Source organism: Balaenoptera borealis (assembly GCF_965194805.1).
Source record: "Balaenoptera borealis genome assembly, chromosome: 4".
NCBI classification, from domain to species: domain Eukaryota; kingdom Metazoa; phylum Chordata; class Mammalia; order Artiodactyla; family Balaenopteridae; genus Balaenoptera; species Balaenoptera borealis.
This window is the reverse complement of record NC_138861.1, coordinates 122,680,289-122,708,020: the sequence shown is the minus strand read 5'-3', so window position 1 is coordinate 122,708,020 and position 27,732 is coordinate 122,680,289. Positions and strand designations below refer to the sequence as shown.

The 27,732-nt window shown below is 36.3% G+C and overlaps 1 protein-coding gene and 1 long non-coding RNA gene across 13 annotated transcripts in view; one reads left to right on the top strand and one right to left on the bottom strand.

The window, feature by feature from the left end:
• The window catches only part of LOC309627594 (uncharacterized protein), a 694,978-nt gene that overhangs the window by 6,206 nt on the left and 661,040 nt on the right, over nucleotides 1–27,732 (top strand). For 3 of the 12 annotated variants that reach the window (XR_014243833.1, XR_014243835.1, XM_082389728.1), the window contains exon 3: nucleotides 127–4,047. Coding sequence is in view for 8 of the 12 variants with exons in the window: in XM_082389728.1 (XP_082245854.1) it covers nucleotides 127–174 (48 nt within the window). In the remaining 4 variants the exon portion in view is untranslated. Of the gene's footprint in view, nucleotides 1–126; nucleotides 4,048–11,582; nucleotides 11,655–20,627; nucleotides 20,700–24,832; nucleotides 26,237–27,732 lie in introns of those variants that run through there. The other 9 variants (XM_082389733.1, XM_082389729.1, XM_082389730.1 and 6 more) reach the window with 8 other exon arrangements.
• On the bottom strand, nucleotides 20,405–26,319 carry LOC309627636. The gene is made up of 2 exons (XR_014243879.1): nucleotides 26,231–26,319; nucleotides 20,405–20,745 (listed from the first exon to the last, which is right to left on the bottom strand). It is a non-coding gene; the product is annotated as an uncharacterized lncRNA (long non-coding RNA).

Genomic DNA, 27,732 nt, shown 5'->3' with positions numbered 1-27,732 from the left:
CTTAGTCTTTTTTTGTAATCAAGTGTATAGGGATATATTTGGCCCAATAGTCTGCCATCAGTGAATGTTGGCGGAATGACTGAATGACTTCCTGAATAGTGACTGTATTTTCTTTTCCCGTTTCAGCCCCTGAAATCAAGCAAATATATTTGTGAAATAGTCTTTAAATTTTAACTCTACATGTTTAAAGCAACTGGAATTTCTATTCCAGTTGGAATTTCTATTCTATGGAATACTAGTCAGCAACAAAAGGGAACATATTACTGATACACACACCTTAAATGAATCTGTAGGAAATTATACTGAATGGATACAGTATCACTTTCCCAACCCTACATTTGGGCATGGGTATGAAATCAGTAAAGACAATAGACAAGTGTATCACAGCTAAAGAATTCATTTATATGGCAGTTGCCCAGGCAGAATATTCAGTTAACCAGTAAGAGACACAAATAGATTATTTACAATGATGGGCACTTAATGTCAGCCTTCTAGAGAGACCCCATGTGCCCACCTTCCAGGTAATAGGACCTTTCTCCATCTTCCCCATCCCTTTCAAAGTTCCTTTCTCTCTCGTAGTTTATCCTGAAGTCAAAGCAAGAGTTTTTCTTACAGATGCTCTGGAGTCAATCAGGATGCAGTCTGTACCTTGAACTGTCTTTTGGATTAGTGGTTCCAAATTGGAATCTCTCTTTGCTCAGAACTCCCTCTGTATTGACTGTTAATCACTTTTTGTTCTTTTGAGATTGGTTGCTACCATCGTGCTGTTTTGGGGGTTAGGGGTTCCCTGCTGGGGAAGAATTCTGTGCTCCCCATTGCCACACTGGTCCACTGAGTTTATCGATGTAAATGCATCCTTTTAATTCATTGGAGCATTGTTTGAATTACCAAATTTACACAGGATACTAGATATGACCACTACAACATGGAGATAATAATGAAATTTACCTTATGGGATTGTTGTCAGTATAAATGATTAAGAATTTAATCAAATGCTTAGTAATATAAAAGTAAGTGCTTAGAATAATATAATTACACATATAATTCCAATCGTGTACTCTGTAATTATGCTGTAATTATCTGTAATACCATAAATGTAATATAAATATTAGCTGTTATTATTATCCACAGACCAAAGGAGATTTTCATCAACAAGTTATTCTTTCCTTTGTAGCTACATCCTTGGCATCCCATGAAAAAACTTAGCTTTTTCAAAATTGCACTTCTTAGGCATGCATTCAGACATACCCCACATTACTACTTGAGATCAGGCTCTAAGCAAGTGTGGCCTACGTGGGAATGAGTTCTCAAACTCTCAGGCCTTATCTGTCCTATGATCTTTCCAGGATGATTGAAAGTCAGAATATCCACTGACTTACAGGGAGACCTCATCCCCTACCAGCTAGGAGTGTTTGTCTTGGGAGCTCACAATCTCACCATAACACAATAATCCAGTATCATTATGTTTCCTAAAGTCTTGTTATTAATTCTTAACTGTGTAAAAAGACCAATAGTCCAATCCAGGTTTAACTTAACCCAGCATTGCCTAGTTCTTTTGTACATATTTACCTTCATTATGAAGTGAAAATTTAGGTGCACTAAACCTAGTTTCAGCTTCTGAACGCTCAACAGTGGCTTGAAAAGAGCATATTTCCATAAAAATGAGTCCTAACGTTTTGCAGGCATGTCACAGCTTAAGTTCATACTTAAAAAGCAAACATTTCTCCAAAAAAAAGTCCAAGTGAAACAACTCTGCCTACAATGCAGACAGCCTTTGCATTATCTTACAGAGGGGTTTAGCTCCTTAAAATCACTCTTCTCAAATGACTTTATTTCTGCAGTGGTCTTTTACTTTACATTTGCATAACTAAATAGCTAAATGGACCATTTAAGTGATTTTCCAAGAACAAAGGGATGCAAAGATGGGCTTAAAGATAAAAGGGAAAGTAGAAGGGGAAATTACTTAACTCTTGGCTGAATCACCAGTGACCCGTTTATTCTGACTTTTGGGTGTGTGATGAGCTTCATTAGTTGGTCAGTACCACTGAGTACAATGCACACTGAGTGATTTCCTTCCTTCTTTGCTCATTCAACATTTACATTTCACAAAGAGAGGGATTAATAACAGTTATGTGATTAATATGAAGTGCTTCCACTGGGTAGAGTTTGTCCCAGATCTCTCTTGCCTGTTCAGAAACTGTGTACTAGTAATTTGAGCAGGGAAAATTTAACACAAGGAATCATTAAGTAGGTAAGTAGTGGTTAATGCTAGAAGAAACTTGAAGGTCTAACAGATGTAGCTACTGCAGGGAGCTGCCACCAGCCCGGGACTGAGGAAAAGTAAGGAGAGAAGAAATTTAGACATTTAGAGGAAGGCCCTACATACTAGACATTCACACCTCTGAGAAGACAGTGTAGATGCCATAGAAACATGCTGCCTATCACGGTGGTAACTGAGAAGCTAGATGGAAAGCTGTCTGCTGGTGAACCCAGTTCTGTAGGCTAGGGGGCATTCACCACTGAAGTAGAGGGCTGTGGCCACTGTGGTAATCACTGCCAGAATTCCTTCCTGCTGATCTGCTTGCCACCATATGGAGAACAGAACAGCAGAAAAAGCGTGAATTGCTTCTTCCAGCCTTGCAGTGTCCCTCTAGCACCCTTATTGGAAGATTCCAGCATAGAGCCTGCCAGCAAAGGAGAAAGGTAGTCTGCACAATTGAGTTGTAGCATCAAAAAACAGGGCAAAGAAAGGTGGGAGATATAAAGGAAGCTTTTTAATATTGATGTGATCTGGGTTAGGAAAAAAAAAACCAAGGTCTGTCTTCTTTCTACTTAAGGAGTTGGAATTTACAGTAACCTCAGAGTTTTGAAATGCCAGGCCAAGAAATTAACATAAAAGTGGTTCTGATGCAGTGATGCCCTTGAGATTTTTTGCAAAGCAAAAACATATTTGGTCTGAGGGAGGGATATAACTTCCATCTAGGTTGCACAGGACTCCCGTGGATATAAAACCACACTGAAAATGAACCTGCGATCACATATTACAAACTACCATGACGTAGGCATGACACAAGGATAGCAGAGGAAAAAAAATCCCATGCATTTTATAGAATAAATGTAATAAAGCAAGCAGATAGATACTCTAAAATAAGTATGTTTAAAATAGTTAATGTCATAAAAAAGAAAGCATGGAAATACAAGAGAATAGTTAATTAAAACAACTAATAGAAATGAAAAATGAAGATATTAAAATCAAACACTAAGGAGAGATTTCTGCTTTCAGTTAAGATGTAGAAGTACTTGAAAGACAAATGGTAACAACAAGAAAAACCTCAACAAAGTTAAAATCATATTTTTCAGTGAGGTCAGTGAGGAATGAAGAATGAAAGAAAACCCTGAGGAACTGCTTTTCAAAGAGAAATGAGGCATTCATAAATGAACAGAAAGCCTCAGCAATTCCCCTCTTGGGAGTAGGCACCTGGTCTAAATACAGGCAGATGGAGAATTAGCTTGTCAAAGATGGAGATGAGAAGAAACCAACCAAGATTTTGACAGTAATGTGGGCTTGTGGGAATTTGGAAGAAGACTATAGTAGATTGAGTTTTCCAAAAATGTCCTCAACAGTATCTTCCATCCTACAGAATCTTTCCTACAATGTGACAATGACATTACTTCCACGGAGTCGTAGTGTTCATGGTCCCTCCCTTGAATCTGGTCAAGTTTGTGACAATGATGAAAATAATGATATGTGAATTCTGAGGCTAAGTCATAAAAGGTGTTATAGCTTCTAGCTGGACCTCTCGGGATGCATGACTTTGCAACCCCAACTGCAATGTAAGAAGTCTAAAGCTGCTGTGGTGTGAGGAAAGGTCATGTGGAGGTGTTCTGGATCATCCCAAGCTGAGTTTGCAGCCAACAGTCAGGATCAACCCACAAGCATGTGATTGGAGCCACCTCTAGAAGATTCCTACTCCCTGGAGGCAGCTTACTCCCAGCCTGATTCACATGATCCCTGAACATAATAAAATGATCTTATTTCAAATTTTATTGTTTTATTTCAGTTCAAATGTCTTTGTTTCAAATGTTTAAACTGCTAAATTTGGGGTAATGTGTGATGGAGCAATAGATAACTGGAATAAGCTCCAAATTTGAAAATAAATTACCCACCTTGACAAATCTCCCCTCTCCACATACCACTTACACCCAAATATTGCCAAGAAAGCAGCAATAAGGAATAAAGCCTGGAAAATAGATATAAAAAATATACTCCTCTACATCCTCACAATGTTTGGAGTTCTGGGCCTTATCAGAGTTGAATCTAAAAATGAGCCAAAATTATCTGAAAGTACCCAACCTCCTCCCAACTCAAATACTTTAAAAAAAAAAAGAAAGACATAGAGTTAATGTGTTTGGAGTTGGGCTAATTATGGGTGAATTAAAGCTAAAAAAAAAAAGTGTGGCTTGACTCTGTTCAACATAACTTTTGGAATAATCTGAATAATCACCCTCACCCTAACTGAGGAAAGGGCTTACACTCTCTGGGAATAATCAAAATGAAACAAATTACATTTTTGTTTTCATTGCTGTTTTACATAAATATCTGTAAATTTTTTTTAATGGGCATGAAAATAAGCAGGAAAATGGAACTATAATCAAGAAAAATAGTCAATAAAAGTAGACTTAGAGATGACCCACCTCTTCGACTCTACAGACAGGAACTTTAACACAACTGTTATAAATATATGAAAGCATATACAAGAAAGCATGGATATAATACGTGAAGATATGTAGTATTTCAGGAAAGAAAAACATCAAAAGGAAAATAAATTTTAGAACTAAAAATTATATTGAAAAATACAATACCAGAAAAAATTTTAAAAAGTATCAGTTACTCTTAACAGCAGATTTGATAGTGCAGGAGAAAGGATTAGTGAACTTGAAAATAGTGAAAAAGAAATTAATCCAGAGAGAAAAACAGATTTGGAAAAAAAGTCAGGTTGTCAACAGCCTATGAGATAATATCAGGTGGTTCAACCTATTTGTGCTTGAGTTCCAAAAGAGGGGGAAGGAGAATTGGGTACCAAAAAGTATATGAAGAAGAAATAATAGCAAAAAATTATTTACACTTGATCAAAAACATCAAACCACATAGCCAGAAGAACTTAACAAACCCTACACAGGATAAATACAAAGAATCCACATCTACGCATATCCTGGTCAAATTGCTGAAAATTAAAGATAAAAAGAAAATCTAAAAAAAAAAAAAAAGCATTGGGGAAAAAAAGACTCATTATAGGAGAGTAACAGTAAGAACTCCATCTGACTTATCAGAACAAATGCAAGCCACAACGGAATATCTTTAAAGGACTGAAAGAAAGAAAAAAACAACTGTCAACTTAGAAGTCTATATTTAGGGAAAATATCCTTCAACAATGACGGCAAAATAAAGACATCTTCTGATAAACACAAACAGAATTTTTAATGCAACAGATTTTTATTACAAAAAATGCTAAAGAAAGTTCATCAGGCTGCATGAGAATGATACCAGATGGACATGCAGATTTATAAGAAAGAATGAAGAGTGCTAGAAATGTGGATAAATATAAGCCACTGGTTTTTTTTTTCTTTAAAATTTTAAAAGGAAAATTGACCTTACAAAGCAAAAAGAACAACAATGTATTGTGGGAGTCGTAGCATGTACAAGTAAAATATATAACAGTAGCACAAAGGAATGGAGAGGTTAAATGGAAATACACGGTTGTAAAATTCTTCTATTAGCAGAGAAGTGGTTTAATATAATTTCAATTTCTATGGTAAATTAAAGACTCATATAATAATTCCTAAAGCAGGATTTCTTAATCTCAGCATTATTGGCATATTGGACCAGATAATTCTTTGTCATGGGGTCTGTCCTGTACCACCTGTACAGGATGCTTAGCAGCATCATTGGCCTCTAGCCACCAGATGTGTTGTATCCATGTTTCCCAGTGTGACAACCAAAATTTCTTCAGTTATTGCCAGTGTCTCCTGGGAAACAATATTGCCCCTTATTGAGAACTGCTGCCCTAAGGCAATCACTAGAAGACACACAATAAAGGAAATACACACAAACACACACACACACACACACACACCCCCAAATAGTTATAGCTGTAAAGCCAATGGAAGAGGTAAAAGGCAATATTAAAAGCAAGGAAATAAACAGACAAAGGACTCAATCCAAAAGAGTGCAGTAAATAAGAAAAAAAACAAGAATTGATGGGACAAATGAAAGACAAATGACAAGATGGTAGAACCAACCATATGAATAATTACTGTAAATGGGCTAAACACATCAATTCAAAGGTAAGAATTTTTTTTGCAGACTGGATTAAAAAAAAAGATCCCACTATATGTTGTTCACAAGAGATGCACTTTTAATATGAAAACATAGATAGATTAAAAATAAGGATAAAGTAAGTTAACTATACAAACACTAAATCATAGAGCTGGTATGATTATGTTCATGTGAGACAAATTGGACATCAATACAAGGAACATTACCAGTGGTAAAGAGGGATGTTTTATTATGATAAAGTTGAATTATCAAGAAGACATAACAATCCTAACTTGTGCATGTACCTAATAATTGAGTCTGAGAATTCAGCTGCCATGTTAGACCATGTGAAGGAGAGCTGAAGTGCTCTGCCCACAGCTCCAGCTAAGCTTCCATCTGACAGCCAGAACAAATTGCCAGCTACGTGAGTAAGGTCATCTAAGCCTTCTAGTTGTCCGGTATCTTAGTTGATATCATATGAAGAAGAACCACCCTGTCACCTTACAGAATTGTGAGAGATAATAAATTGTTTTAAGTCACTGCATTTTGGGGTGGTTTGTTATGCAGCAATAGATAACAGATACAATACTTAAATCTGAAAAATCAAGAACTAGCAATAAAAGCATGTTATTTAGGGATACGAAAGTCATAACTAAAGGAATCAGTAAAAAAAATTTAAAGTGGTTGCCTCTTTGATACTTTATTACCTTGGTACAAATAAATATTTTTTAAAAAGAGAACTTATGAACTAGTAAAAAATTCTGAGGGAGTTGCCCAGGGTCTAGTACATAAAGATGGAAATATGAAAAAGAGGTTAATAGAGTAGTATATAGAATAGACAGGTATAATAGGAGTTCCAGAAGGAGAAGCAAGAAAGAATAGGGTTTGGAAATACTCAAAGAGATAATATCTGAAGTATCATCAATACTTGATGAGAAATGAATCTTCAGATTCAGAAAATACAATTCCTGAGGAAAATAAATCCATATCTAGACACATCATATGAAAACTGAAAAACACCCAAGTCATAAAGATCTTAAAAAGGACCCCAAAAAAGAAACATATTGCATTTATAGGAGTGATGATCCTCAAAAGACTTCTCAATGCAACAAGAAAAACCAGAAGACCATGGAGTAATATACTCAAAGTGCTGAGAGAAAATAAACCAATACTGAGCTAAAACATTGTTCAGCAGTGAGAGCAAAATAAAGGTATCTGTTATATCTAATATATAAAAAGTCACACAACTATGGCATTTACTGTTGTTCAGATACTGGGATACTTTCATACTGATTGGTAAACAACATACTTGTTGTTCCAAGCCCTTGGAGTGTCCCTTAGGACCCTCCCTCCCATCTCTATAGACTCTAACAACTAAAAGGTTAATTCCTGGCACAGAGAGAGGCTTCCAGGACCTTGTTCCAGCCCTGTGAATGATGTCTATTTTGATTAGTTGGGTCCTGCCCATCTGCCAAATCCTGCTTCCCAGGCACTGCCATTGGATGTCCCAGAGAACCCCCAAAGGACTGGCCTATTCTTTGCCTGAGCCTATCACCTGGTCCTTGTTGTGGTGGAGGTCAACGTGGGTACCACTGGAAGTATGTGCAGGTACCTGCCAGCCTACAGGTTTATAAGCCAGGTTGCTATGGCTCCCATGTGCTAGCACCCAATATACAATGTTCTCCAGGCCAAAATGGACTTCTGTCCCACTGGAGCAGCCCTTGTATTCTTGGGGACAAATGCTCAGCACCAGTCTGACTCCCTCCCCAATGCTGTGGCCACCTGCTGCAGGCTGACTCGCCTTTGGATTCACCTTTGAATGGTCACTTGTGGGAATTGTAATCTCCTTAGGACTTTGAGAAAGCTATGAAGAAACAGAGAAATCAGTTAATAGCAGTAATGGAGGCCACTTTTGTCCCTGCTCAGGTGCTGCAAGTTCTTCCAGCATAGGAGACAGACATTCCATGACAGACACAAGGCCACAGAGGATAAGCAGACCTACATGGGTGGTTTGGAGCCAGAGGATGCCCTTTTTATTACCCTATTTATTTTCAGTTCTATTTAATAGGATGACTTTGTTAAAACCATTTTTACACCCTCCATCACAGGCACACAACATTTGTTTTTATAGTAAAAATGAGAACTAAATTATATACTGCTTGCTCTGTGTCAGGCGTCACTATAAACATATATTAACACATTTGGGTCATAGAATCACACTTGGGTCATAGAATTATCACTATCACTCTCATTTTACAAATGGTAATACTAAAACATAAACAAGATATTCAAAACTTAAGTTGAAGAGTTGGTATTTGAACCCAGGAAGCCTAGACACAGAGCCAGACATAATCATTGCAATGTTGTGCTTCTTTTCTTCTGGATTGTAGGATTAGGTTTAACCGAATTAAGTATGATAATCCTGTAAGAGATAATAGAGTTAATAACTATGTAAAAATCTTAGACAGTAATATGAGAATTGGAAAAAAAATTAATATAGGTCAATATTTTAACAATTAAAATTATTAATATTATAACCGCAGGACCAGCTCAAACTGGTCCTTCTCTGTTGATAAAAAGGATGTTTAGTTGTCCTGCAGATACAGCAGAGCCAAAACTGCAAGTCATGTAACCTGGGCATGTGCAGAGAAGGAAAGCCCCCTCAAATAACACTCAGAACCTACATCTCCTCCCCTTGGAACCTGAACACTGGAACCCTTTCAGAAACAAGGGGTCCGTTGTCCAGGAAGATCGGATGCTGAAACCCACCATTACATACCTTACCATCTATGGCCAAGTGTAAAGCTCTCCAGTGGAAACCTGCCCTGCCAGCAGTTGTACATACCAGTCTGTCCTCCATAATTCAAAAAAGTTGAGCCCTGCCTCCTGTCTTGCCGGTCGACCTTGCAGTAAAGCTCTTTCTTTTCTTAAAGGCCGGTGCAATAGTATTGACTTCTATGCATGTCTGGCAGCGAGCCCTTGCTTGGTAGCAATATTAAGAGAACTTCTTTATGTTCTGAGACTGTAATTTGCCTAATTACTCTCAATTTAGTGCAGAGTTTATTGAAACAGTTTGATATAGTTTCCTATGTCAAGTCATGGCTAAGAGAGGGGTATCATTCAGCAAGGGACACCTATGTAAAATAAAAGATTGTAATGGCAATTTGTAAAATTCAGTAAGTGATTTGGAAATAACTAGAATGATTTGATGAATGATACACATTATAATTTATATTACTAACAAGCAGTTTTACATAATTCTATAGTATAGAGGACAAAAGTGAAATACATTTTTAATATTTGAATCTATATATTGATTTCTATAGTAATTTAGATTATCGTATCAGTTGTAAAAATTTTTAATAGCACCTTGGAAGTTCTTGAGAAAAAGGGAGGGGGGGAGCCAGCAGTGCCAGGGGCCACCTTCAGAGATTTGATTTAACCAATCTAGTCTCAGTACCTAGCATGGGTATTTTTAAAAGGCTCTCCAGGTAACACTAATGTACTGTCAAGGTTGAGAACTACTGCTCAGCAGCTGAGGTTGGCAAACTACCATCCACAGCTGCCTGTTTTGGTAGATAAAGTTTTATTGGAACATGGCCATCCTCATTTGTTATGTGTCGTGTATGTCTACTTTTGTGTCAAAACACAGAGTAGTTGCTGCAAAGCCAATATGGCCCAAAAAGCCTAAAATATTTTCTATCTGGCCCTTTATGGAAAAAGTTTGCCAGTCCTTTGTCTATAGCACTGAAAATGAATGAACTAATACTATGATAATATTTTTTTAAATCTCCAATAAAATTTTTAATGAAAAATAAACTGGTGAATGATATGTACAGTGTAATACAATTTAAATGGAATTCCAAAATACACAATGCTACCATAAGGCACTAATTTATGTAGTAACTATTTTTTAAAAACTACATAGAAATGTTAAACACAACATTCAGGATAGTAGCTACATGTAGGGAAGAAGGAAGGGAAATAAGATTGGGAAACAGTAGAGGGAGAGGAGAGCTAAACCAAACAAAGAAACAAAACGAGGCAAAAATGGCAAGATTGACTAGAGCTGGAGGATGGTACATAAGGGTTTATGTTATTCTCTATACTTTTCTAAGTGCTTCAAAACCTAAATAAATTAGAGAGTGGTGGGCACTGAGGCATTTGGATTTTACCTGTAGTACATTACAACAAAATATTTTAAGTATATTAACTTGTTTCATTCTCACAATAATCCAGTGAAACAGGTTTTTGTTTTTGTTTTAATTGAGGTATAGTTGATTTACAAAGTGAAACAAGTTTTAGTAACTCCATGAGGGTAGGAACTATATCTGTATTTGCTCACTATTGAATCACTAGCAACTAAAGCAGTGCTTGGTACTTAGTATGTGATCAAGAAACATTTGTCGAATAAATAAACCAGAGAATGCATTTGTAACTGCAGAAGCCCAGCCAAGCAAAGTGGCTTATACGAAGTAAAACAGTTCATTCATGGAAGAGCTAGCCTTTGAATTCTGGTTACTGACAGCTAGTCTAGTGTCATTTATAATATTCTAAGTTAGCCTCTTTTCTCCTCCTTTTATATAATCTGTTATGCCTTTGAACCAATGGCTTGACAAGAGCTGAACTTGTGTTAGCATTTTTCTGTAGTTATTAGAAACATAATCTTCAGACCATCAATTTAGTGATTTTGTGTTTTTTGTTGTTGTTTGACATATACAAGAATGGGCACATGGCTTGGTTAACTGTTTCCTATGGGATTGACATGTTTTATGAATTACACATCTGGGAAGAAGGGCTAGGTTCACTTGTTAACTAGGATGGCTGCCTAGAAGGTGGATTGATTTAGTATACAAATCCCATATTAATATTATTTCTAATGTAATTGCCTTTGTTAGTCACTTATTGAATGGAAAAAAAGCCTGCCACACCAGCCTCCTCTTTCATGCTGCTGTTGTAACATTTTCTTTTTCTTCTAATCTCTTGATTCTATTGATTATGAATAAGGTGGTAACCCTGTCAACCCCTCACCATCAAAACCAACTTCATCAAGAACAGAAACACAGTTGCATAGCCTTTTAGAATCCTAAAGTAGTTTAAATTAGTTATTTCATTTTTCTTTCTCAATGAGGAAGTTAGATTTACAAATGAGAAAGCTGAACCTAAAATAATTAGGTATCATCCAAATTCAAAAAACCAAAATATGGCAAAGTTATGATTTAGGCCCAAATATGATTTCAAAACCATTTTTTCTTTATGGTTCTAGGAGGCTAATATCAAGTTGGACATGGGAAACTAAAGAGCAAGTCTAAAGCAGTACTTTTCCTAATTTTAGGAGGTAGGTTGTTTGGTTTGTATTTTAATTGGTTCTTAGGCTTTGGATTTGTTATTTTCAGTTCAGAGTACCTAGTGAGTTCTAAAATTGTGTTGGGGCTTTAGGCCAAGGCTAGATTTCCAGATAAAATGTCTGTCACATATCCTGCACTACACACACTTGCTGATAAATGAGTGTTTACTCCACAATGGACTTTTCTCCAATCTGTGAGCCCATGGTGGTTTAGATCTATGCTACTAGGGCTTGCTCCAAACCACATGGCTCAGTGATTGCAGGGAACATCTGTCTATGCTTACCAGTTCATATAATGTATCTTCCCTAGCCATATAAATCCTCATTTGTGTGGATAGTCTATAGCTATATACAATATAGAATATTTTATATACTATTCCTAATGACATAATAGGCATGAAAGGTATTATTCTAAAACAGGTCATGGCGTGAATATACACATTCAATATTAATATTCCAAGTGAAGTAGTAGATAAGGAGATATACTGAGTTAATCTTCTTTAGTTATGTTGTATTTGAAATGTACACAATGTAAAATATGAAAGTCAGGAACAAAAACCACATTCACAGAAAGATAGACAAGATGAAAAGGCAGAAGGCTATGTACCACATGAAGGAACAAGATAAAACCCCAGAAAAACAACTAAATGAAGTGGAGATAGGCAACCTTCCAGAAAAAGAATTCAGAATAATGATAGTGAAGGTGATCCAGGACCTCGGAATAAGAATGGAGGCAAAGATCGAGAAGATGCAAGAAATGTTTAACAAAGACCTAGAAGAATTAAAGAACAAACAAACAGAGATGAACAGTACAATAACCGAAGTGAAAACTACACTAGAAGGAATCAATAGCAGAATAACTGAGGCAGAAGAACGGATTAGTGACCTGGAAGACAGAATGGTGGAATTCACTGCTGCGGAACAGACTAAAGAAAAAAGAATGAAAAGAAATGAAGACAGCCTAAGAGACCTCTGGGACAACATTAAACGCAACAACATTCACATTATAGGGGTCCCAGAAGGAGAAGAGAGAGAGAAAGGACCAGAGAAAATATTTGAAGAGATTATAATCGAAAACTTCCCTAACATGGGAAAGGAAATAGCCACCCAAGTCCAGGAAGTGCAGCGAGTCCCATACAGGATAAACCCAAGGAGAAACACGCCGAGACACATAGTAATCAAATTGGCAAAAATTAAAGACAAAGAGAAATTATTGAAAGCACCAAGGGAACTCCCATAAGGTTAACAGCTGATTTCTCAGTAGAAACTCTACAAGCTGGAAGGGAGTGGCAGAATATACTTAAAGTGATGAAAGGGAAGAACCTACAACCAAGATTACTCTACCTGGCAAGGATCTCATTCAGATTCGATGGAGAAATCAAAAGCTTTACAGACAAGCAAAAGCTAAGAGAATTCAGCACCACCAAACCAGCTCTACAACAAATGGTAAAGGAACTTCTCTAAGTGAGAAACACAAGAGAAGAAAAGGACCTACAAAAACAAACCCAAAACAATTAAGAAAATGGTCATAGGAACATACATATCGATAATTACCTTAAACGTGAATGGATTAAATGCTCCAACCAAAAGACACAGGCTTGCTGAATGGATACAAAAACAAGACCCATATATATGCTGTCTACAAGAGACACACTTCAGACCTAGGGACACATATAGACTGAAAGTGATGAGATGGAAAAAGATATTCCATGCAAATGGAAATCAAAAGAAAGCTGCAGTAGCTATACTCATATCAGATAAAATAGACTTTAAAATAAAGAATGTTACAAGAGACAAGGAAGGACACTACATAATGATCAAGGGATCAGTCCAAGAAGAAGATATAACAATTATAAATATATATGCACCCAACATAGGAGCACCTCAATACATAAGGCAACTGCTAACAGCTATAAAAGAAATTGACAGTAACACAATAATAGTGGGGGACTTTAACACCTCACTTACACCAATGGACAGATCATCCAAAATGAAAATAAATAAGGAAACAGAAGCTTTAAATGACACAATAGACCAGATAGATTGAATTGATATATATAGGACATTCCATCCAAAAACAGCAGATTACACTTTCTTCTCAAGTGTGCACGGAACATTCTCCAGGATAGATCACATGTTGGGTCACATATCAAGCCTCAGTAAATTTAAGAAAATTGAAATCATATCAAGCATCTTTTCTGACCACAATGCTATGAGATTAGAAATGAATTACAGGGAAAAAAACGTAAAAAACACAAACACATGGAGGCTAAACACTACATTACTAAATAACCAAGAGATCACTGAAGAAATCAAAGAGGAAATAAAAAAATACCTAGAGACAAATGACAATGAAAACACGACGTTCCAAAACCAATGGGATGCAGCAAAAGCAGTTCTAAGAGGGAAGTTTATAGCTATACAAGCCTACCTCAAGAAACAAGAAAAATCTCAAGTAAACAATCTAATGTTACACCTAAAGGAACTAGAGAAAGAAGAACAAACAAAACCGAAAGTTAGCAGAAGGAAAGAAATCATAAAGATCAGAGCGGAAATAAATGAAATAGAAACTAAGAAAACAATAGCAAAGATCAATAAAACTAAAAGCTGGTTCTTTGAGAAGATAAACAAAATTGATAAGCCATTAGCCATACTCATCAAGAAAAAGAGGGAGAGGACTCAAATCAGTAAAATTAGAAATGAAAAAGGAGAAGTTACAACAGACACCGTAGAAATACAAAGCATCCTAAGAGACTACTACAGGCAACGCTATGGCAATAAAATGGACAACCTGGAAGAAATGGACAAATTCTTAGAAAGGTATAAGCTTCCAAGACTGAACCAGGAAGAAACAGAAAATATGAACAGACCAATCACAAGTAATGAAATTGAAACTGTGATTTAAAATCTTCCAACAAACAAAAGTCCAGGACCAGATGGCTTCACAGGTGAATTCTATCAAACATTTAGAGAAGAGCTAACACCCACCATTCTCAAACTCTTCCAAAAAATTGCAGAGGAAAGAACACTCCCAAACTCATTCAATGAGGCCACCATCACCCTGATACCAAAACCAGACAAAGATACTACAAAAAAAGAAAATTACAGACCAATATCACTGATGAATATAGATGCAAAAATCCTCAACAAAATACTAGCAAACAGAATCCAACAACACATTAAAAGGATCATACACCACGATCAAGTGGGATTTATCCCAGGGATGCAAGGATTCTTCAATATACGCAAATCAATCAATGTGATACACCATATTAACAAACTGAAGAATAAAAACCATATGATCATCTCAATAGATGCAGAAAAAGCTTTTGACAAAATTCAACACCCATTTCTGATAAAAACTCTCCAGAAAGTGGGCATAGAGGGAACCTACCTCAACATAATAAAGGCCATATACGACAAACCCACAGCAAACATCATCCTCAATGGTGAAAAACTGAAAGCATTTCCTCTAAGATCAGGAACGAGACAAGGATGTCCACTCTCACCCCTATTATTCAACATCGTTTTGGAAGTCCTAGCCAAGGCAATCAGAGAAGAAAAAGAAATAAAAGGAATACAAATTGGAAAAGAAGTAAAACTGTCACTGTTTGCAGATGACATGATACTATACGTACAGAATCCTAAAAATGCCACCAGAAAACTACTAGAGCTAATCAATGAATTTGGTATAGTTGCAGGATACAAAATGAATGCACAGAAGTCTCTTGCATTCCTATACACTAATGATGAAAAATCTGAAAGAGAAATTAAGGAAACACTCCCATTTACCATTGCAACAAAAAGAATAAAACACCTAGGAATAAACCTATCTAGGGAGACAAAAGATCTGTATGCAGAAAACTGTAAGACACTGATGAAAGAAATTAAAGATGATACCAACAGATGGAGAGATATACCATGTTCTTGGATTGGAAGAATCAGTATTGTGAAAATGACTATACTACCCAAAGCAATCTACAGATTCAATGCAATCCCTATCAAATTACCAATGGCATTTTTTACAGAACTAGAACAAATCATCTTAAAATTTGTATGGAGACACGAAAGACCCCGAATAGCCAAAGCAGTCTTGAGAGAAAAAAACGGAGCTGGAGGAATCAGACTCCCTTACTTCAGACTATACTACAAAGCTATAGTAATCAAGACAATATGGTACTGGCACAAAAGAGAAACATAGATCAATGGAACAAGATAGAAAGCCCAGAGATAAACCCACGCACCTATGGTCAACTAATCTATGACAAAGGAGTCAAAGATACACAATGGAGAAAGGACAGTCCCTTCAATAAATGGTGCTGAGAAAACTGGACAGCTACATGTAAAAGAATGAAATTAGAACACTCCCTAACACCATACACAAAAATAAGCTCAAAATGCATTCGAGACCTAAATGTAAGACCAGACACTATAAAACTCTTAGAAGCAAACATAGGAAGAACACTCTGTGACGTAAATCACAGCAAGATCTTTTTTGATCCACCTCCTAGAGTAATGGAAATAAAAACAAAAATAAACAAATGGCACCTAATGAAACTTCAAAGCTTTTGCACAGCAAAGGAAACCATTAACAAGACGAAAGACAACCCTCAGAATGGGAGAAAATATTTGCAAAGGAATCAACGGACAAAGGATTAATCTCCAAAATATATAAACAGCTCATGCAGCTCAATATTAAAGAAACAAACAACCCAATCCAAAAATGGGCAGAAGACCTAAATAGACATTTCTCCAAAGAAGACATACAGATGGCCAAGAAGCACACGAAAAGCTGCTCAACATCACTGATTATTAGAGAAATGCAAATCAAAACTACAATTAGGTATCACCTCACACCAGTTAGAATGGGCATCATCAGAAAGTCTACAAACAACAAATGCTGGAGAGGGTGTGGAGAAAAGGGAACCCTCTTGCACTGTTGGTGGGAATGTAAATTGATACAGCCACTATGGAGAACAGTATGGAGGTTCCTTAAAAAACTAGAACTAGAACTGCCATATGATCCAGCAATCTCACTACTGGGCATATACCCAGAGAAAACCATATTTCAAAGAGACACATGCACCCCAATGTTCATTGCAGCACTATTTACAATAGCCAGGTCATGGAAGCAACCTAAATGCCCATTGGCAGACGAATGGATAAAGATGTGGTACATATATACAACGGAATATTACTCAGCCATAAAAAGGAACGAAATTGAGTCATTTGTTGAGACGTGGATGGATCTAGAGACTGTCATACAGAGTGAAGTTAAGTCAGAAAGAGAAAAATAAATATCGTATATTAACGCATGTATGTGGAACCTAGAAAAATGGTACAGATGAGCCGGTTTGCAGGGCAGAAGTTGAGACACAGATGTAGAGAACAGACATATGGACACCAAGGGGGGAAAACTGCGGTGGGGTGGGGATGGTGGTGTGCTGAATTGGGCGATTGGGATTGACATGTATACACTGATGTGTATAAAAGTGATGACTAATAAGAACCTGCAGTATAAACAAACAAAACAACTAAAAAAAAAAAAAAAAAAAAGAAAGTCAGGACCTATTCAGACTTTTGTCACTAGGGAGGAAAATATTTTCAAAAGTAGATTTTGAATGATCACTAACCCTCTGTGAGAGGTTGGACTTTTCCATGCTTTTTCTTTTAGAGTACAGGAACCATGTTGAGTACCTAATAGCTAGCAGAACAAAAGATTCAGCATTTTTTTCAAAGGCAAATTATTTGGTTTATGTCTGTTCTCATTTTTCAGATCTTTTAATTGGTGTAAATACTATGTTTGTGGTTGGATTAAAAGATTTTTAGAACTATTTAGACTAGAGATTAGCAGCCAATTATCTCATTTCATAGTAAGAAAACCACAGCTCACAGAAGTTAAGAAACAGAGTTGGGACTAAATCCAAAAGTCCAAATTAAGAGTGTTAACCCTGACCTCCCTGAATAGTTCAGTTGCTAATTCATATTGAAAGTTATTTTGAAATGTTGAATTTATCTAATTCTTTTGAAATCTACTGCTAATTCCTCAGTCAAAGCATTTACTAAGTATCTAGATATCTATAGGATTTTATTTTATTTTTTAAATTTATTTTTATTTTATTTTATTTTTTATTGGAGTAAAATTGCTTTACAATGTTGTGTTAGTTACTGTTGTACAATGAAGTGAATTAGCTATACATATACCTATATTCCCTCCCTCTTGGACTTCTCTCCCCCCCCTCCACCCCCATCTAGGTCATCACAGAGCACCGAGCTGAGCTCCCTGTACTATACAGCAGGTTCCCACTAGCTATCTGTTTTACACATGGTAGTGTATTTACGTCAATCCTGATCTCCCAATTCGTCCCACCCTCCCCTTCCCCCACTGTGTCCACATGTCCATTCTCTACGTCTACATCTCTATTCCTGCCCTACGAATAGGTTCATCTGTACCATTTTTCTAGATTCCACATATATGCATTAATATGCGATATTAGTTTTTCTCTTTCTGCCTTACTTCACTCTGTATGACAGACTCTATGTCCATCCACATCTCTACAAATGACCCAATTTCGTTCCTTTTTATGGCTGAGTAATATTCCATTGTATATATATACCACATTTTCTTTATCCATTCATCTGTCGTTGGACATTTAGGTTGTTGCCATGTCCTGGCTGTTGTAAATAGTGCTGCAGTGAACATTGGGGTACATGTGTCCTTTTCCATAGGATTTTAAATTGGACTTAGTGCTTCCAGTTTCTTTTTACTCCAATTCATCTTGTTTTTGTTTCTGAATTTATTTGCTCCCTACTAGTGCCCTAAGTAGTCCTTAAATTTTTTTAAATGATCATGAAATATTTTATCTTTACAAAATGATATTATTGTAGATCAGGAAACACACTCTGAGAGGGAGATTTATGCTCAGGAAGTCTACTGTGACATGTTCTTGAGATCAGTGCCTATAAGGGGAGGAAAAGAAGTAAGATTGGGCAGAGGGAGTTGTTGGGCAGCTCTGGAGGCCAGGCCTTTATATTCCTATATCTGCCTATATCTGCTGCTTCTGGAGAAGGGGAAAACATTGGGTGAAGTGCCTCTCTTTGGTTAAGGGCAATTCCTAGAGAGGGCACTGTCAGCTGCCAGTTTCCCCAGAAGGCATGAGTGCTTTAGGCCTGAACAGAATTTTGAGTGGTACACTACAGCATCCACTATGAATATATATAACATATGAATAAGACATAAGAAATAAAACAAACACTCACTGTGTTGGAAAGAGTAATCCCTGCCCTCCTCCCCACCATACACACCAAGATGTCCATGTACTAATCCCTGGAGCATATGAATATTATACCTTACATGGCAAAAGGGACTTTGCAGATGTGATTACGTTAAAGATCTTGAGATGGGGAGATTATCCTGGATTATCTGTGTGGGCCAGTGTAATCACAAGGATCCTTATTATAGGGAGGTAGGAAGGTCAGAATCAGAGAAGGACATGTGATGACAGAAGCAGAGGTTGGAGCAGTATGGCCAGAAATCAAGAAATGCAGCAGCCTCTAAACACTGGAAGAGCCCAAAAATGTATACTCTTCTGGATCCTCCAGAAAGCTCTCAGCTCTGCCAACACTTTGATTTATGCCCCATAAGACCCATTTCAGACTTCTAAACTTGAAAACTGAAAGATAATAAATTTTAATGTTTTAAAGCTACTAAGTTTGCAATAATTTGTTACAGCAGCAATAGGAACCAGTACACCTCTGTGCTCTCACCCCAGAGTAAGCAATAGAATGCTAAACGTGCCTTTGAGAGCCTCTGTCTACCCCTCTCCAGTCACATCCCTCTCCTTTCCTACCAAGGGTAGCTACTATTCCGAATATTAATTTGATCATTTCCTCAATTTTCATTATAGTTTTACTCTATGTTTATATATTTCTAGTGGTACATTAAGTGTTTATGTTTTCATAGTATTCTGAAGTTGCTTTGTCACTCTACATTGTGTTTGAGATTCATCAATGTGATGTGTGGAGCTGTGGTGCATTTATTTTACTGCTGTTGTATTCTAGTTTTATGAGTATATGGCAATTGAGTTACCCTCTTGTTGGTTGTTATTCTACCTTCTCATACTTGCTTTAATCTAGTAAAATTACTGCAGATTGTCCTCTGAATGGGTAAGGGCAACGTCTAAGGAAAAGCACATCAGAGAGATCAGTGTAGTATCACAATCTTTCTTTCTATTTACCTCACCTTCTTTCCTGACAAATGAATATCCTTCTCATTTTCATGGCCGTATTTATTTATTTAAATCGTTTTTACATCTTTATTGGAGTATAATTGCTTTACAATGGTGTGTTAGTTTCTGCTGTATTACAAAGTGAATCAGCTATATGTATACATATATCCCCATATCCCCTCCCTCTTCAGCCTCCCTCCCATCCTCCCTTTTCCACCCCTCTAGGTGGTCACAAAGCACTGAGCTGATCTCCCTGTGCTATGTGGCTGCTTCCCACTAGCTAGCTATTTTACATTTGGTAGCGTATATATGTCAATGTTACTCTCTCACTTCGTCCCAGCTTCCCCTCCCCCCTCCCCGTGTCCTCAAGTCCATTCTCTACGTCTGTTTCTTTTTTTTTTAACTTAAAAATATTTATTAATTCATTTATAGTAACAATAATCAACCTATTACGTGTCAGCATAAATCACGTTTTTAACAGAAAATATCTATATTTTCCAAAACCAGAGAAAATATGTGAGAAGAGTGGCATTGTTTTATATTAAGTTCTTTTTACATAAATTTACATCACATTTTTTTTTATTCAAACAGAAAGTCACAAAAATTATAATCATCCTCATCAGTTCACTCAGCCCCATGTAATTAATTTCTTTTTCATCTTGATCTTTTGTTAGCACTTTTATGAATTCATCAGTTTTCCATTAGAGTTCTGAAAATGCTTATTCATTCATTTCAGCAGTATAGTCAGTTACCAGAAACCTGTACTTGTCAGAGTCTTTTCCATGAATTCCTTGAAGATGAAACCCGTTTATGGGAACATTTTTGCAAAAGCATCAGAGTACACCCAGGACTGTCTGAAAATGACAAAAGACTTAAAAATGACCACGGTTAAAGATTTGATGTAAGTTCATAGTAATGCAATTGACAAGGAAATTTAGTTATTTCTGGGATATACATTTTAAAGTAATAACTAGAATTATGCCTTATAACATTATACCAGAACATATAAGATTTTTAGAAATTTCATGTAATGTCTGAAACATTTACATTAACATATTTCCATACAAATAACGCAAAGAAAGTTTAGTATAAGTGTTTTTTTTAAATTTTTTAATTTAATTTAATTTATTTTTTTTACAGCAGGTTCTTATTAGTCATCAATTTTATACACATCAGTGTATACATGTCAATCCCAATCGCCCAATTCAACACACCACCATCCCCACCCCCCCCCCACGGCTTCCCCCCCTTGGTGTCCATATGTTTGTTCTCTACATCTGTGTCTCAACTTCTGCCCTGCAAACCGGTTCATCTGTACCATTTTTTTAGGTTCCACATACATGCATTAATATATGATATCTGTTTTTCTCTTTCTGACTTACTTCACTCTGTATGACAGACTCTAGGTCCATCCACCTCACTACAAATGACTCAGTTTCGTTTCTTTTTATGGCTGTGTAATATTCCATTGTATATATATGTGTCATGACCGAATTTAAATAAGTTCCTAGATGATAGGAATTGTGATGCTAAACCTATTATATTGTACAGTACTTTGTATGAGGTATTGCTGGTGCTGAATAATTGTGAAATAATAATAGCAATAAATGTTATGTACTACCAGCATGTAGGCATCAGGACAATTTGGTTGCAGACAACAGAAACTCAACTCATACAAGCTTAAGTGGAAAACATATTCTTTTGGTTCACATATGTGGAAATTTCAGTGGGAGGAGCTAGAGCTTTAGGGCACAGCTAGATACAGTGGTTGAAATGATATCCTTAGGACTCTTTATTTCTTTCCATCACTCAGATTATCCATCTTTGCCTGACCTCATTCTCAGAAAGAGAATATCATAATGGAAAGATGCCTAGTGTTGCTCCAAATCTACTTCATTTTACAAGTCATTTGTCCAGAAAAATAGAATATTACACTCCCTCCTAGTTACCAGATATGAAATCTCTGATGATCTGGAGATATTTTAATAGGTTTTGTTTGAGTCATGACAGTCTTACCTGATTTGCATGGACTGAAACTATTAATGTGGAATGGATGAGATTCCATGTTAATCCAAAGGAAAGGATGCTGAGCAGAAAAGAAATGTCCTCTACCACATGTATCAGAAAACCTTCTCAAGTTTAATATATTTAACACTATGCTAAGTGTGAGGATGCTGGGATCTTAATCTAAACAAAAATAATCCTTATAAGCATGGATTCTCCCAGTCAAACATAAAAATCCAAATAAAGTTTAGGTTGATAGCCTATTATCTGGTTACATTTTCTCTTTGGGATACAAATTGTTCTTAAAATAAAAGGGAAAACCTGTGAGGTATATGCCATTTTGTTGAATTTTGAACCACAAAAACTTCAAGCTTCGAATACTGATTTTCACAGTGTCCATGCTGTGAAAATCCCTATGATAAAACCAATTTCACTTTCAATTCGGTGTTTCTCTACTTTAGAACATGAGTGCATTATTTTTAACCTGACTCTGAGTTTGTATGTATACATCTGTGTGTGTATTGGGTTATATGAATAGACAGAATGGTTGAGTGGGAAGAACACGGAGTCTGTGAGTAATAAGGCTTGAATTCCCACAAAACTTTAAAAATAATGCTTTAATACTTACTATGTTGCAGTTATCCCCCACGTTGTAATCTAGCCTTTTATGTATTTTATTTAATCATCAGTAGGATGTGAACACCTCAAGTTCAAAATAAGGGTTGTGTTTTAGTTATTTTTATATTCTAAGCCTTGACAAACATCTGACACATAGAACTCACTGAATAAACATCTATTGAATTCTTATTGTTAACATAATATTTATCAAAAATAGTGATGTTAAGCATAATACTAATAAATATTACTTATTAAGTGGCTAATATGTGTCATGTTCTGCCAGGTACTTTTCAAGTTAATTTACTGTTTATTAAATTATTAACATCACAGCTTGGATGAGGCTCCTCATTTGTAAAAAGACTGTGGCTATATAATATCTAATATCTCTTCCAAGTTAAATGTTGTAGGAATTTATTTTCCCTTTGACTTCCATTATAAGATTAGAGATGAGTTCTTATGGATAGTATTTAAACCAAGTACATAATAAAATTTCACTTGGCACACATTGCACAATAGTTATTCACTAGGGGCTATATTCTGTGTTCTTCTAATACTTTCTCTGTGGGAGAAGGCTATCTGCTCTTCTCCAAAGATAGCCTATTTTAAAAAATTCTGCTTAGAGTGGGCAGGACACTAGCAGTCTCCTCCAGGCTTCACTGTACCAGAACTTGAGTTTTATGTCTACCATCACCTTGAGAGTTTCGGAGCAGATCCATTCCCTCCCAATATCAATCTGCCTCTAATTACTACGAAGGAAAAGACTTCTGAGTTATGCAGTAAGATGTTTATTTCCAGCTTGCCTTTCTTTCTTCAAGCTGACTTTTATCACAGTTCAACTACCAACATATCTCATGTGTACAACTGCAATAATGAGTTTATTCACATCCACTCTAGCCCTCTCTAATCTCTTTTCCACATTGAAACCAAAATAATATCTTCAAAATTCCTATTAGTCCCTACTTACAAGACTTAAATGGTATCCATTGTTCTAAGAATAAAGACAACATTCTGCAACCTGGTTTAGAAGGTTTTGCGTAATAGGCCTCTACTTCCTCTCAGAGACGTCTTCATGTTTCTTTCGCCTCTCTGCCCTAGCCACACTGGCCTATGTTGAATCCCCATACTCCCCAAGCACATTGGGTATTTTCATGTATTGTTTCATCAGCTTGAAATTCTTTCTCTTCCCTCTTCATCTATTAATTTCATAGTTGAGAGTGTGGACTCTTGAACCAGATTACTTTGGTTTGTAATCCCAGTTCTACTACTCACTGGCATAATGACCTCAGGCAAGACACTTAGCTTTTCTGTGCCTCAGTTTCCTAATTTGTAAAATGGGGGGTCTTTTTAGTTCTGAGCACCCAATTCTAAGTTATGGGGGTGGAGATTTTGTCCCCACACCTCTAACAAGCAATGCTCTGACACCAGCTGAGTATTATACAATTCTACCTTATCTACCCAGAGACAGCATCAGATTCCACAAGTTGAGGGCGCTGTTCTACAGTACTCCCTAATCCCTCCCTACTCCAGATGCCAACCGCAAGCCCAGGTTGTTACCTGTGCTTGTGACCAACCAGCTGTATATTGAAGGTTCCCATGAACTCTTCCTTCGGTTGATTAATTTGCAAAGCGGCCCATAGAACTCAGAGAAACATTTTGTTTACTAGATCACTGGTTCATTATGAACGGCTATAACTTAGGAACAGCCATTCCTAAGATGGAAGAGATGAATAGGGCAAGATATGGGAAAAGGAGTGGAGCATCTATGCTCTCTCTATAGTCACAGTCATAATTTTACATTTATTTATGGATTTAAACAATAACTTAGGTGTTTCTTTTATTCTCTTTTTCCTTTTATTCTTTTACTTTAAACTGTACATTAACATTAAAATTTTTTTCCTACCAAATATTTGCCAGTTTTATTGAGGTATAATTGACATACATACACTGCACATATTTAAAGTACAATTTTATAAGCTTTGACATATGTATACAGCTGTAAAATATCACCACAATCAGGCCTATCAGAGTTTAAAGTAGACCTACTTCCCATAGATCTCAAAGCCTCCAGAGGTTTTTGTTTTTGTTTTTTTATTGCTGGAGCACTTCTAGAAATGTTTTCAAAGGTGGTCTTTATGTGATGAATGTTCTGATACTTATGTGCATGAAAGAATCATTATTTCAGCCACACACTTAGATAATAGTTTAGTTTTATGTAAAGCCCTAGATTTGAAGTTCTTTTCTTTTAGTACTTTGAAAATATTGCTTCATGTTCTTCTTATATCTTTTAAGTGATTATTTGACTCATGTCTTTTTCCACAGCTATGCTGTAAACTCTATGAAGGCAGAGGTCATGTGGTTTTTGCTCATCATTGTATCCCCTTGTGTATCCAGCATAGTGCCTTGGTACTTAATAGGTGCTCCTTCACTTTTGTTGAATGAATGGACAAAGATTTAGGGTGAAGCAAGACTAGAAAGATATTTGGGATGTTTTGGATGGTCTTGAAAGCTAGTTGAAAAGTTTGTATTTAATTTGGCAAGCAATAGAGTTACACAGAGTTTTAAGATAGTGTTCCATAGTGACATAATTAGAGCAGCCCTTTAGGAAGCTTATTCTGACAACAATATATTAGATACATTGGAGTGCTAGAAGTATGGAAACCAATTATAGTACTACAATAACAATGCAGGCTAAACAATGAAAGCCTGAACTTGGATGCTGGGTGTGGGAATTGCAAACTGGAGACATATTTGAGACAGGACAGGACTTGACAAGGGTAGTGAATGATTTTTAAACTTCAGATCTGATGACTGGGAGACAGTGTTCCATGAACAGAAATAGGAGATTTGAGACAAGTGAACAGTTTACATGAGACATATGTTCTGAGTTAGGTTTGAAATGGTTTTGGTTGGAGGTGCTGATGGGATGTTCAGGAAAAAGCTGAAATTGTGGCTGTGGAGCTCAGGACATGGTTCACAACTAGAGATAAGGTCTTAAACAGGGCTGGCCATCTATGACCCATGGATAGCCAACCTGCTACTCACTTTTGTATGGCCCACAAGTCAAGACTGTATTTTACATTTTTAAATGCTGAGAGAAAAATTAAGAAAGAGTAATATTTTGTGACACATGAAAATTATATGAAATTCAGATTTTACTGTTCATAGTTTTATTAGAACAGAGCCACACTTGTTTCTGTATTGTCTATGGTTGCTTTTGTACTACAAAAGCAGAGTCAAATAGTTCCATCAGACTGTATGGCCTGCAAAGCCTGAAATATTTACTGTCTGGCCTTTTACTGAAAAAAATTGCCACTGTATACATACATTCCTGAGTTGTCAACTGTTGTCCTTCTTTTGCAAAGCAGTTTGACCAGAACAGAACACAAAAAAATGATAACAGCTGTATTAAAATAACAAAGTTATGGACTTTTCTCTCCTTTTACAAATTCAAGTATTTTAACAAGACATTGATAATTTTTCTTAAAATAAATTTTATAAAAAATCCATTCAAGTATTTCAGGCAAATGCAAATGTATTTACTATTTGAATGAAGAGCAGAATTCTAGGCCTGTAATAAAACTTGGAACACTTCATTAGGTCATACCAAGCAGAATTTTACACAAATGAAGGTGACTGTAAGATGTGACAGGGAAAGGGGAAACTAGATTCTGCTTGTTCTGCGCTAGGGAGGGGCTGTGTTATAAATGGATCAGTCACCTGTGGTTGAAGGCCCAGGTCTTAGCTTTAAGACACAGGAATTCAATTTTTCAGTTATCTTGGAGTTGGTTTTTGATTGCATTTCTTCCCAATAAGAAGGACCATCTGGTACAGCAAAAAGGAAAAGTAGCTGGGTGGGCCTGTGGAGAGTTGTCATCAAACCAGAAGAGCTTCTTACTATTATATAAAGACAAAGTGAATCTGACTCAAATGCTTGAATTGGTCAATCAATCAAGTTACCTTCTGCTATGAATAAAGTTGATAAATATTGACAAACATTGCTCTTTGGCTCTCTTATTTTAGACCCTATAATGATTATTACTCTTCAGTTACATAGCATGACACCATTATAGACAACAATAAAAAATATCCAAAGTTATCTTTATATTTATTCCCTTTGATAAAATTAAGGAGCAGTTTAATTTGGGGGAACACTCTAACATTGTAAAGTTAACTCAGAGAATGATTTTTATTAAGCTCTTCCTCCAAATTCTTGGGAGTTCATCCTTTTTAGGAATTACATTTTCATATTTTCAGCTTATAGTGAGTATTTAATATATTTTGTGATAATTCTTCAGCTATTTTGCCAAAAGGTAAGAGTTATTCCCCTTTTAGCATGGTCAATAACATAGATAAGGAATGTCACATCATTAAAAAATACAACTTCATAGGATTTGAGGTATATAGAATTTTTTCAATATTTAGTGTGACTTGAAATATGTGTTAATATTTTCTGTGGTAATTTTTTAGCACATATTTTCTGGCATGATATAAAATGGCAGCTGGAATGGCATAAGTATTTCTATGTCAGACATATCAAGTTTGAGGGGCAAGAGAGGACAATATGAAGAAGTCCATCAGTTGGGAATGTGGCCCTAGACCTGTGGACAAAGGGCAGACCTAGAGATGCTAGAATTGAGATTTGAGGCAGAGCAACAGATGAGGTCAACAAGAGAACCTGTGGAAATGGAGGAGAGGCTCTGTGATGTGAAGGTAATATGTATAAAAGTATCTGCCACAGCACCTGGCACATACTATGCACCTTATATATGGTCAATGCTATAGAGTGGACTGGCAGTCAAGGAGCATTGGGGTTGTGCAAAGAAAAAGAAGCCAGAGAGAGTGGTTTAAGAAATAGGAGAATCTTCAGCAAAGTAGCAGGATACAAGATTAACATTCAGAAATCAGTTGCATTTCTTTACACTAATAATGAAATATCAGAAAGGGAATGTAAAAAAAAAAAACCTTTTAAAATTGCACCAAAAAAAAAAAAAAAACCTAGGAATAAACCTGGCCAAGGAGGTGGAAGACTTATACACTGAGAACTATAAAACATTAATAAAGGAAATTAAAGGGGATTCAGAGAAATGGAAAGATATCCCATGCTCTTGGAGTGGGAGAATTAATATTGTTAAAATGACAATACTACCCAAAGCAATCTACAGACTTAATGTGATCCCTATCAAATTACCCATGACATTTTTCACAGAACTAGAACAAAT